The sequence below is a fragment of the Adelges cooleyi genome, unplaced genomic scaffold (assembly GCF_023614345.1).
Source record: "Adelges cooleyi isolate 19-005CV unplaced genomic scaffold, UGA_ACOO_1.1 ACOO_flye_CR_arks_rails_tigmint_CR_PRNA_30, whole genome shotgun sequence".
In the NCBI taxonomy this organism is placed as follows: Eukaryota; Metazoa; Arthropoda; class Insecta; order Hemiptera; family Adelgidae; genus Adelges; species Adelges cooleyi.
The window spans coordinates 12,506,312-12,520,265 of record NW_026095971.1 but is presented as its reverse complement, the minus strand read 5'-3'; the positions used below and the strand labels follow the sequence as shown (position 1 = coordinate 12,520,265).

The following is a 13,954-nucleotide window of genomic DNA, read 5'->3' as shown; positions in this document are numbered from 1 at the left end:
AGAGTTTTCACCAGATGCGGGCAAATCAATATCACCGATACAGATACATATCACAGGCTCTTCATGACAATATTGATTATTGATTGATAGTCAAAATACCTAACACGCGAAAGTTAAATTACAAATATAATTTAAAAGATTACATCATATGGTATTATGGTTGGGTTACGCTTAAAATAATTTTACGTTGTTTGCAATAGGGTTTTGTTTTTAATTTAATTTATGGAGCGGATAGTCCGAGGGCAACCCAATGTAACCGGGAGCAGGTGGGCAAATGCCCAATAGGCCACTCTTGTTTTAGGTTATGGGTTCTACAATAAATAAATTAACAAAATGGTCTTAATTTAATGGGCCATCTTTGGCCACTGGGCCTCAGCTTGTACAGTCTGGCTCTGTAAACATTTAATATAAAACGAATCGACATACACACACACACACACACACACACACACATATATATATATATATTAACCTTAAAGGATTGAAATTGTCATTTAATCTGGAGCTAATGCTTTAACGTAAAATAAACCGACAAGGGGCATTTTTTTTTTTTTACTTTTAACGGATTATTAACGCGAGACGATGATCTACTACTGTAGAAAAAAAATGATATTAAAACGCTTAAAATATGACCCTGCGATTATAAGTAATATAATATATTAGGTATTGCCTAGAGACACCGGCACCTCACGGTTTATTATTTTTATCCTATGGAGCCTAAAGTTCTGAGTACCCGATTTTTCATTTCTATTTAAACAACAGCACACATTTTCCACGAATCCCAGGTGATGCTCACTGAATTAATTATAACAAATGCAAGTATATCCATTTTTAACATGTGTTGTCATCTCGAAAACAGTACACTAAATCAACGCTCTGCATCTATCTATGTATTATTAAATACGAGTACATATAGCAAATCAAATAGGATTTGCCTGCGTAATTTTGGGTTACCTAATGGTCTAAAGTTACTACTGATTATTCTTGTGGACGACAAAATGCCGTGCGGTTCGGCGGTATTCGCTTGGCGCTAATAAAAATGCATTATTAATTCCAGAAACAGAACATGTTACGTTGCACGTGGATAGTGGTAATGTTAAACGTTCTATCGTCGACGTCGAGTATGTGCTATTTAATATTAAACAATGTGTAATATATGTGTAATACACACTGTGTATGCAGTAGCGAGTTATACTGTATACAACCCTTACCCGTCCAGTAATGATAATATTAAATACATTATGCAATATGTACAATACGAATACTCGCAAACAACGTCAGTTTCAAACCCTTTAAAAAAAACTCCCCAAACTAAAAACTATTAATTAGGTAACACAACGGTTATTATGTACCTAATGGTTTTTTAACATTTACTGTAAAATAAAAAGGTTCTCCAATGTCTTAAATTCAAAATGTTTGCATCTTTTGTGGTAGGCGAATTACAGTATGTTTTTACTGCCACTAGAGTGTGGATGATTTGACCTTTTAGATTTGTTGTAAAGAGAAGAGTATAAAAAAGAACTGCTGATGATCTATCACAAAATTATTTTTTCATTAGCCTTCCTCAATTTAGCGCTTCCCGTTTGTTATTTCTACATCTCTGAACGTTTAATAAGACTGCACACGAGCGCGGCAATAGAATAAAAAATGTAGAGACCTCGCAAGTAGGTAAATATAAAGTCGTTGATTATTGCCCACGATAATTTCTAAAAGGACCGTAAATTATTTTCCGTGGCATTAAATCAGACCACGGAGAGATTTGAAATTTTTGTTTTGTTTTTACTCGACCCTTTTCGACTGCGCGTGCAGATAAATTAACAAAACATAGTCAACGGCAATGCCCGTATTTACTTATCAGCGATCAAACAACTAATTAAAAACATTACTAGAGTAAAGTTAGGCAAAGCAAACTGTCATGAGTGAAATATCGTGCGACCAAACTTACGTTTCCAACTGTTTGAATTAATTGAACTCGTTACCTATCTTATATTATCTTATTGTTGTAATGATTATTATCATTATAGTTAACGCTATTTAATCGATATATATAAGACCGCAAGTTAGAATACGAGTATATGAATTTGTCTCATTTTGGTATTAACCACGGTTTAATGTGGCTTTATGTAAGCTTAACCCGTGGGCGGTTTTTTGGAAAATATGTTTTTTTCGTCCTGGTTCATTTGGGAAGAAAATAAATAAAGCAAGGACTGTGTTCGGGTTTACATTTCACAGTCTGTTTTAATGTCTTCGCAAATCTTTCTCTCCTTCACTCCACCGATTCGAAGACTTCTCTGCTTATGCTCGCCCGGCCATCGTTCTCACAAATCCCGCACTTTCTTACGTCTGGCCCTGTAATACACACGCACACGCAATTGTCTCTTTTGAATATTCAACCGAACGTCGCCGAACTCCGTTTTTGTGTTCAAGTTTTCTATCTGCCGGTGCAATCGCTTAATAAGTAATTTATATGCACGAAACCCGTCGGGGAATATCTAACAAAAAACAGATGCTAGGCCATCCGTTCAAGATTAAAAAACCCCTCTAGACGCTTTTGCACGTCATAGCCACCATATACTTGCATTTGCATTTCGAGGGAAAAACAAGGCAAGTATTTGAATACAGCAAATGCCGCTTATTGCTTAAAATAAAAAAAATAAACAAAATTAAGATATCTCAGCCACCGTTTCAATTTGTTTTTACTGAGATTTCTAAGTAGTTTATTCAGATAAATCAACTGTCAAATTATCTATTTTTCCAATTGCTGACAAACAAAGGAATCTATGTAGAATAAACATACAATAATATATCAGTTGACTAAACATACAGACATATAACGATTGTTGACATTTATAATAGTTTATTTACGCTATGAATTTATTAATGCAAAAATGCATCGATAATCTTGCATGTTTCGTAAATCGTACAGGGTGTTTTCTTTGCTTACGCCATTATCATCTAAAGCTTTTAATTTAAATGTCTGTAACAATTAGAAAATATGTTTTTGCAAATTACCGTATCTCAAAAGTATCAGGATTTTAAAAATGGGTTTCATATATTATACTTTGTAAACATTTTTAGGAAGATAAATCTCAAAAGTATCGAAAAACCGATAATTAAACAAATGTTAAAGTCCGCAAAGGCACGGTACGGTGTCTATATGATGTCTCATTTACTATTATTAATTATGAGATCTATACTCATATTTCGTTTCTGTTATTTGGATTCTTGCATTAAGTAATAAACAAAATTAATGTTATACGACATTTTTATAAAGAACAAGTACTATTTTTTTTATTAGATTTATTTAACATACATTAACAATGTTAATAAAATAACAATAATAATTAAATTTTTTTAGATGATATAAAATTATTATATGAATTTACGTATTTGATTTACTTTATACTAAACCGAGGAGCAGACGTTTTTTTTTATCATATAATAATAATTCTAATGGAATACCGCAGACGGTTCTATGGAGTTTATGTCGAATTAGAGAAACACAATAGAAATTCAAAGCAACGATAGCGGCAATAATATTCAATATACAACTTTTTAATTTGGTTGATGGATATGTTCAATAGATGCCATGGGAGTAGTTCGATTGGGAAAAAGCAACTCGGCCATAGTCCGATCCGTTTCGCCTCTTTTATCTAGCTAAACAATATTGATCCTCTCATTGCACGCATATATCCACATTTCAAAATACATCTACATGGTGATTAGTTCGTGGAATGAAAAGCATGTTTCTATTGATTAAGTTTGGTACATTTTTTTGGAGGCAGTAAATCCTCGTATAAGATTTAATTAACCTACTAATCGTATAAGCGAATACAAGTCTACAGCCACGTCGGTACTTTTTTAAACAATATAGACGTTAGAATAAAAAAACGAAAGGGCTTCGTAATGCTTTTTTATAGATGTATATTAAAAATAATATGTTAAATCAGCAAAAAGATACCATTTTTTTCAACTATGGAGATAACGCGACAATGATAGAAGTATGGTGACTGTATCCATCGATACCCGATTGGCTAACCGCGGGAAAAGGGCTGAAAAAAAACACAACATAAAACTTGGACGCGCGTAAAGTTATCAAAACGAACCTTTGTTGTTCGTTTACGGTCCAGTTGGTCGACCTTTTGCTTGGCTACCATCGACCTGACTGCTTTGTGTGCACGTATGTACGAATATATATATATATATATATATATATATTGTATATATCAAAGCTGTATGACAAAGAGGGTAAAAAAAAAATATATGTATAAATACGAATTTGCCCGTGCAACGCATTATATTATGTTGTGCACAATCAAAATGGCATCTATATTGTATTACGCGCTTTACCGAAAACGAATATTGTTCTGCATAAAAACAAGTAAACGAATCTGTTATACGAAATTATATTATATGCGTAGGTAGGTATTGTGTTGTATATATTTACATAAATTGTACTCTCAGATTGAAAATTGTATTTTTATGTTTTATGTTTTTCTCTGATTATCAAAAAAGATGCGTACCAACCGATAATAATACACAAAAGTGACAAAGATCGTATCTAATAGAATGTTAGTGCAAAACCTAAGAGCGGTTTGTTTCTGTAATCAGAACCGTAGCCGGAAATGTATTTTAGGGGTAGGGGCACTAGTTATTAAAGCTTAAGGGATAGTATATATTTTACGACAGTCGACAGTTTGCGTGTTAACCCACATATATTGTTATGTATAAAAGAAAAGGTTTTTATTGGAAGGGGGTATACCTGCCCAAATAATACATAACGGTTGATGACCAAATTGAAAATAGCACGCGACTTATTTTTTAGAATTGAAAATTATTTTATTTTTGTTTTTTATTTATTAATCACTATAGTAGTTTTTTTTTATTCTAAAACCGATACAAGTTATAGGTTTTAAGGGTTTATATTATTTTCACAAAAATAAATGTATTGCGAATACATTTTGTTTACCACAACAGAACTCGCACAAAAAAACAACATCAGTTTAGACGGTCAATAATGTAACGTTAAAGTTTTAACGGTTTTTTTTTTAATTAACAAAAACTCCGGTGATAAATTAATGAATTGAACCCACAACGGGAATGGGCGAATGTATTATATTTTATATCGAATATTTCGAAAGGTTTTATAATCTATTCTGGGAATTAAAACGTACATACAATTTTAGTTGGAATACACGACAGAAAAACAATTATTTGATTAATAAACTCTGGTAGTTTTCCCGGTATCCTTTGTGCACAACAAAACGGAACCAGGTCAAAATAGAATAATTTATTATTATTGTTTACAAGCTATTATCATAAACAGTAGGATTGTGTAAACGACCATGCGCCTCACTGGTTTGATACACCTTGCAAACATTCGACTTGAAAACAAACAGCTACTCATGGGTAATGTGTTTTTATACAGCGCCAGATACCTAATGACCAAATGCTAAATTAGCTAGTGCAGTCGCAAGAATACCGTAGTATGATCGTTACAACACATTTGTCATTGACATGCCCTTAATTCGTATTTGTACTATTTTGCGCGTGCGACGTTACCGCTCACAATGTAAATTATTCCCGGGGTGCAATTTTTTAGCGATGTCGGTAGTTGCATCAATAATTGTACCCTTGGAATGGCAGTAAAAATGGTAGTGCGTTTTAACTCCGAGTTCGATAGCAAATAAAATCAAAGTTGACGCGTCGAATCCCCCACAGACAATAACTCAATGTCCGTTGCACTGCAGTTCTACCTTCACGGCCCAGCCCGACACCCGTGAAGCGTAACGTATCTAGTTGCCAGTATCAAAATAATTATAATACAATTTGGTATCATTAGTTATCTGAAATACTGATGCGTGCGATTATCCGATCTATATATATTACTCATACACCGCACAGAGTAACTGCAAAATGTGTACTTAAAATCTAAATTATTATCGTTGGCTTACGTGTCTGTCAATTTAAAAATGCAAGCATTTATTCCATGCGAAATCTTAGGTTAGGTGTATAGAATAATATATTATGCACGAGGATAAATATAGCACGTAGAGAATTATCTGGTTTCATAGTTGGTAATATTCGTATAACTATACATTGTATAGTTATACGAATATAGTGTGAGCTGATTTAAAATATATTAATGTCTTAGTATCTGTTCATTTTTTACTAATAGATAACAGTAAATTGTGGGTCAACGGTGAATTTTTTTATTTTATTTTTTGTCGGAGGGAAAAATAATAATAATACGACGGATAGCGGTGACTGACATCTACTGAATAAAGCAAGCGGAGTTCCATTAAAATTATTGTTGATTTAACCTAACCTGGGGTTGTATAGGTAAGTGAGGGCGGGGAAGACCTAATATATTCGAAGCAAAGCACATTACTACAATAGCCGACCGGTGCTCTCTGACACATTCCAACAAGTCATATCGTCAAAATGGATGCGAATTTTCCTAATGGATTGCGGTGCATAATATACCATGGTGATGCGTTTTAGGTCGGAAAAACTGTACCCGCGCTATAACAATGTAGGTATAAGTATATGACGTACTGTATCATGTTATGTTCGCACATGTATTTTCCTGGATAAAAATAAACAGTAAACATCTCTAAATGACGTTTACAGACAAATCAAAATACTCTGGTCCAGAAATGATAATCTTAATTGTAAAATTATTGTTTTTTTCATTGTAGAGTTACTATTATCTTTTATATAATGTCTACGTGTCAAATGGAATTTTATATTGAATTCCTTGCGTTGGGCAGATAAATGTCATACTCTGTTGACTGTTATTACTACCATCGTTAGTAATAGCATAGGTTAAGTCTACTAGAGTTTCATATAGATATGTTTTCTTAGCTTAGACCAGGACGCAAAACAATTTTAAAGAATTATAGAATGCCGAATCGTTAAAAGAACGGCTACAGATCATTTTATATGGATTCTATGTGCAGTAAACATGTCAATATAAATGTTTTCTTCTTCTTCTTTTTTGTTTATTGTTTTCTTCCGAATAAAATATAAACATTTGCGTAAGCATTATATTTTTAAATTATATTTCAATAATAGGAACATAAGTACTATAAGCTTAAAAAGAAAACTCAAACGATTATCTATAACGTTGCGCACAATTAATTTTATTACAATAAAATAATTATATAATATATTTTTTGGTAATTTTCCTGTTTTAAGTAAAACAAAAATTTGCTATTTCCATGGTTTTGTTTTGTTTATAACTTTGTCGAGAAAAATCCATTAGAAGTATAGAAGAACAAATGTTGGTTTGTAGACTTTTTTCAACAATGTAAACAAAGTGAGCAACCAAAGCACAACAATGTAAATCGTACATTTTCTATTTATTTATTAGATATTGTCTAAAAACCACAATTTGTTCTTCTATACTTCTAATGAATTTTTCTCAAAAGTGTTACTTATTCCCATCATCTTTTTATACATAAAAAAGGAAACATCCCACATCAAGATGTCGGGATATTTTCCCCTAGATCAATCTTGTTTCGAGGAAATATCTTACACAATTTCTATGTTTGATAGTAAAGCACAATACAACCCAAATAGCATAAGGCTAGTTGAATAATGAGTATAATATCAATCCCTCGAAATAGTTTTACGTACTACTCAATAATAGTAATATGCATAGTTGTATAGTTGAAAATAGAGCCGGCTCGTTTAGCCTGTTTAAGGTAAAACACAAAAGTAAGGTATACCGCACACCTGTCGTGAATAAACCTTGTTTTGGAAAAAATTAATTACCATTATAAGTATATGATTCCCCCAGTTGTTCAGTACGTCATATTCGTTGACGGGACGTTGCTATCGTTATACAACAATAGCCGGCTGAGGTTGTAGCTTATATGTACAACGGTGAAGTGAACACCTTATGTGGGACGACGATTAATGGAAAATAATCCGTCGCGAATTAATTCGGCTTTTGTCCAAAAATCATAATAACACACGGCATATAATGGTATTAATCATAATAATAATAATAATAATGGTAACACGTGTACCGTAATAGAATAATGATATGCAAATTATATAGCGAATGCATGCACCTATATGTCACTAGATTGGCGTAACTAGAAGGGGGGAGGGGGGGCAAGGGAATTCAGACCTTTAGCCCGAACAAGTTTAGAAGGATTTGTACTTCCCTAGCCTCCATTATAGTTACGCCAATGTGTATTGTATATATTTTATTATTTTATATTATAGTGTTAATTGCAATGGTGGCCCTTCTCTTACGCTTCCGTCGCGTCGGCTAAATCAGCGTACGACTTTTCGTACGGCGGCGCATCAGGCGCGCAATAAACACAAAGAACTTTGGCCATGTGGACATAACGAAGCTATAAAGTCACTGCAGTGAGTGTCTGCGCCATAATGAAATGTCTCGTACAGAAACACACCGGAGTATGACTTACGAGCAATTTATTCCATCCGCAAAATACCGCTGCTCAACTCGGCCGTTAGTCGCTGGGGAAAAGTCAAAAGTTCATAAACTTTTAGTTGCGCCATTTTATTTTAACGTACACAAAACCATTATTACATTGATAACAGTTACGATGGTATCGTTTCAATTCAGCTTTTTAATTAAATTGTCTCTAAATAATGTTTATGTGTAATAAGTTATGGACAAAGTGGGCAATTTTGTCTTGTGCATAATGTCATTTGATTTTAGGTAACACTGTGCTCAGAACCATTTGGGCAACGTATAAACAGCTGTATTATTGTAATGATACATTTACCTGCATTTACATTTACCTAAATTTGCCTTGGAAGAATACGCATATATATATTACTATAACACACAAATCTACTCTTGGTTTTTGTTCTTGTTGCTGCCATATTAAAGGATTTCACTATCATTTGATTTTCATTGTCAGACTACGAATGGACTGCGTCTGTGTAGAGAATATAATATCCTTTTTGTTATTAATCTAAATGCAAAGCTCGGCGAACAGTATAGCGCACGTAGAATTACCTCGTGGAGTAATAATGATAAATTTAAGCCCCGTTTTAATCATTGCCTGGGCTACTAAAGCACCGCTAGTTTGACGTAGCATGGCGGACATTTATTATAATATTTTATTTGGATAATAAAAACAGAATTATTTATTTTACCTATTAATGATATTATCAATAAAAGTGGTTTTTTATTTACCTTCAGAGTTTTTAATATAAACAAATACAGGTACATCAGCAGCCGAATAGACTTTGCGAAAAAGTGTGGATTTTTCTGGACAGATTCCCTAGTAGACTTTCCAAAATTGTTATGCTAGAGGACTGCACGTTTGCCGTGTAAATGTCACGAAACGACAAGTGCCTACTGTAAGTATAAATCAGCTTTTGGCACAGATGCCTGAACTGAACAATATTGCTGCTAGTAATTGTTGTTGTTATTTGACGTACCTTAATCAAAATTGAATCTTCACCACGGTGGAATGAAATTAACTTTGTTTGGCGGATCCCGTCCCTTCAAAGATGTGGCGAAATTAATTAAATTTAAATCCCGATCACTCCGTAATGGAAATCAAAGGTGTTTGACCTGTGTCCGCACACACTCCTATTCAGGGATGGCTCATTTCATAAAAGACAAACCACGACACTTAGTACTGGCAATTCAAATGTAAACCCTCTATTTCTCTTTCTTTTTTTTTTACTTGCGTTAAACTGCACAAGTTAAAGGGTTAAATAATATTTATGGTATACATGTGATACGTTAAGACATAATATAAATAAAAAGTATATCGATTTTCATCGAAGGTTATGCCGTTAAAAGCGTGGAGTTTAAAATTAAATGACTTCTATGCGGATGTTCTCTGCGGACACATATTTAGCGGCAACGTGATGACTGACGTTTAGGGTTACATCACGCATTTAAATCCCGTCAGGCATTTCCATCATTGTAAGGCTACCGAGCTTATCGACTCGGGACGGCCGGCGTGGCGTTACGTTAAATAGGTAAGCGCAGTTAGGGGTGGAAAAAAAAGAAGCCCTTGCAGAAAACAACTACCGATAATAATATTATGTCCACATCGTAATAAATTGAATGGCTATTAATCGCGTAACGGACAAGACGTGCCCGTTGAAATATGATTACAACGTCTTGATCGAGTATCTAGAGGATTATGTAATGGCCGGCTTAAAAATCAATGAGCTGTCTCGCATGCACAATCTGTCTTTCTACATACATACGAGCGCGCTATATCGCATCTAGATAATTAAAGTAAAATATGTGTTTAATTGATCGAAATTAAACTTTAATATTATTGTGAAAACAATATTGTTTTGTAATTTTATTCGATAACGTATACAAATAAATGTTAAATATAATATGATAGTTTAAACAGAGCGTAGCCTACAACATTAGATAATACTTTTGGATCATTAGCCTCCCACAGACATATTATTATAATACCACTTTTAAGTATGAACGTATTCGAAATTGACGGTTTGTTCGGAGTAGCCTTTAGTTTGATATTTTTAAATTTTATAAGTGATTCTATTTTATCAGAAACATGTAATTTTAACACGGCGAAAAAAACTGGGTTGGAAGCGATATTTACACGCTATAGTAATATAAGAACTGTCCGATTTTCTGGAATTCCGTAGATGAATCATGACTGACATACAAAAGCTACTGTGGTCGAGGGGCGACCCTAGGGTTTGTATTTGCTATAGGTAAATATTAAATATTTAAGGAGGGGGGGGGGGTCGGTTGAAATCGTGACTCTATCTGGTAAAATCTGATATGACGTCCCTGCCAAACACGACTTGCGACACACAATACAGGAGCTAATAAAGGCCGAACGCGTGCGTGATGTGTCTCATTAAACCGCATACCATAGTCTGGGCGGTGGCGGCCTCGGTGGCAATCATATTTGCCGCGTACCGTAAGATTATAATAATAGAATAATTTTTCCGGCTTTTGTCGGGACGTTATTCGCTGACAGGATTAATAATTTCGGAAGGACAATCGGGAAGGAAAGTATGGAGGGGGCAAATATCGTATTAATTGTATAGCGTCTTGACAATAACCGGTGATTTATGGTATCAACCGAGCGCTGCACGTTGCCTCTGTCATGTCGCCGCCGCCGCCGCCACCACCTTTCGTGCCGGAATTTTTATCGTTTCGTATAATAATTTTTGTTGTTCGGTACCTTTAGCTACTTGCCTCTTCAACTACTGCCCTCTCCCCCTTAAAAAAATGCATAATAATGGTAGCTATAATAACGGGCGAAAATCATCGCCAACATGCGCGGAAGTATTGAAAAAGAAATATGGCGAGCTACGAAGAAATTCATAAACAAGTGACTCTCACTTTTGAGAAAATAATAGCTGCTTGTGTGGGTATACCCCTTTATAATAAATATTATATCATTATAATATTTTGTGTGTACTTTTAGACCGCTTAACGACGAGCAAAACGCATAGCCGTAGTGTCGAGGCGGTAGGCATAATACGTTTTCCAGCAATGATGTATTATTATTGCACTACAGACCATACTATGTATGGTGGTAGCCGTATTACCGTATTGGTAAGCCGCGTTGTATAAGGGAATGTGTATCCAATACCGGAGGGTCTCCAGATCGGGGAAAAAAAATATTATTAAACAAACCGAATTTGAATAAACTTCGCTCGGGAAATAGTAGACAAATTACATTAGGGTTATCTTTGTGGGTGTATACAACGGACGGAGTGGATTTTTTTTTATACCGCTGTATTCGCATACGTACACACAGGAATGTTTTTTTTTCCTAAAGAATACATAGTTTGTTATTGTCCTCAGTCGTCTTTTGAAGTTTTCAATAAAATGAAGAGCACAAAAAAAATGCACCTACGTGCACATATACGCCCAGCAGTGTTCGGAATATTGGCAATAATGCCGGCTAGCGAAACGGTACATTTGCTCTTTTGAAAAATCCCATTTTGCCAGCCAACTCCATAAGATACACGTTTAGATGATACTGTATTGTTTTCCACTGACAGAAAACATTACCACCGTCGACCGCAACAACATTTTTTCATCAGACAGTCGTTTTGTAATGCCACTATATTGTCTATATTGAGTAAAAGCTATAGTTTTTTTTTTATCAACCAATACTGAAATATCTTGAGAGGACGTGATACCTTATATTTATTTAGGAGTTGAGTATTGACAATTTTTTGCAAAATCTTAGTGTAAAGATTTAACTGTGTTGTGTAATTATTAGTTCAGTATTTGGGACTCTTTTTTGGTAGTTAATTTTTTTCTCGGACTATCATAGCACCCTTGACAGCGATGTTTTGTCTAAACATAGCTACGCAGAATGCGTTTTACTAAGTCCATACGGTATAATAGTATTGAAAGATGGCCGAATAAAGGGTAGAAAAAGCTGAGAACGCTTAGATTACTCTGCTTCCCAACTAAGTACATTATTTTTTAACTTTTAGTTAATATCAAAACGATTAATAATAAAATAAAAAACATGAAAAAATAACAAAATATTGTTGCATAAAACGGAGATAGTTCGTAATTGCACCTTGATTTTGTTATTATAATATAAAGTCTAGTTTATTTCATAACTATTAACATTGATCTTAGAATTGGTTTTATATTCTAATTTCAATGATATTATTAGCTTATAATATAGATTACCGGAGATTCCTAGATTCTGGATTTTCAGGAGAATCCTAGAGTACAAATAATTTATTAGTTTATTTATCATTTCCCGCATACTTCTCTCTTCTTCTCTCAGATATTTGAGGTCAGTTACTCTAGTTCTTTACCTTAACTCAATTCGATCTGACACATCTTCCACACACACATTTTTTAGCTTTCTTTTTTTTCCCTATCTTTTCTTTTATATTCTCCTATTATTTCAATTAAACGGGTGTAGGCTGAAAAGTTTTTATTGCTCATGCCAATATCGATTTAAATGAAACAAAAAACAAATGTTTATGTATATAATATAATGTAATAATGAAACAAAACGAATAAGTAGCGCGTTAAATATATGTATGAAGCTTTTACCGGAAAACGGACTGTAAGTTTGTTTCGTTTAAACGTCTTCGTGTTATATATATTTTTTATTGTTAACGGGTTTTCGACGAAAACAAAGGTTTCACATTCTCACACGCAAAACACACAATACTCGAAAACGGAGTTCTACTATCGCAGTTCCCTTGGTTTCCGTTTCTGGTAAAACCGTTATTTCCCTTTCGACCGACGTTGCGGGGGTAATGCTATTTCTCACAATATATATTATACTATTGGTGAAACATTATAAATGGGCATCGGACGGATTTTGTTGGCTTTGGTGCAAAACCGCGTTAAATAACTGCAAGTTAGAGTAAGATCGAAAAGACGCTGTTTAAGTTGTCATCGTGTGGCGCAGAAGTGAAGTCCACAAAATCCCTTAAAGATACCTCCTTAGATTCATTGAATAACAGTAAATACTACGATAGGCAATCCGATTTATCATTTGTTAATGGTAAGTTGTTTATGTTTGCATTATTTGTTCTAGGTTAGTATTTAAGTTTATTAAATACTTCTTTTCGTATTCGCCGAGTATAATATACTGAAGCGACTCTTTGAAATAAATAATATTAGTACACGGTACTTACTTTTGGATGAGCTCGTCGTGGAAATGCCACTTTCGGATCAATCTGCAAAAAAAAATTAAAAAAAAAAAATTATTTATGGACCAACATATTTTTGTTTTTTGATATAATTCTGTTTTATTTATGGTTTAAAGTGCAATGATTTATCTGATCACTATACTACTAAATATATATATATTCGGTTAACATCAAGATGATTTTCGGTGTACCTGTCTACTTATTTATAATATTATCGCCAAGTCGTTATGTTTTGAACAGCTAATGTCGTAGGCGGATTTGCAACATAAGAATTTGTATAAGCTTTAAACTTTTTAAATGATCTAAACTA

The 13,954-nt window shown here is 33.9% G+C and overlaps 1 protein-coding gene across 12 annotated transcripts in view; it reads right to left on the bottom strand.

Annotated features, from left to right (window-relative positions):
- The window catches only part of LOC126839113 (RNA-binding protein Musashi homolog Rbp6-like), a 269,406-nt gene that overhangs the window by 80,845 nt on the left and 174,607 nt on the right, over positions 1 to 13,954 (bottom strand). For all 12 annotated transcript variants that reach the window (XM_050574160.1, XM_050574163.1, XM_050574162.1 and 9 more), the window contains one exon: positions 13,630 to 13,671. In XM_050574160.1, the coding sequence (XP_050430117.1) occupies positions 13,630 to 13,671 (42 nt within the window). The remainder of the gene's footprint in view (positions 1 to 13,629; positions 13,672 to 13,954) is intronic.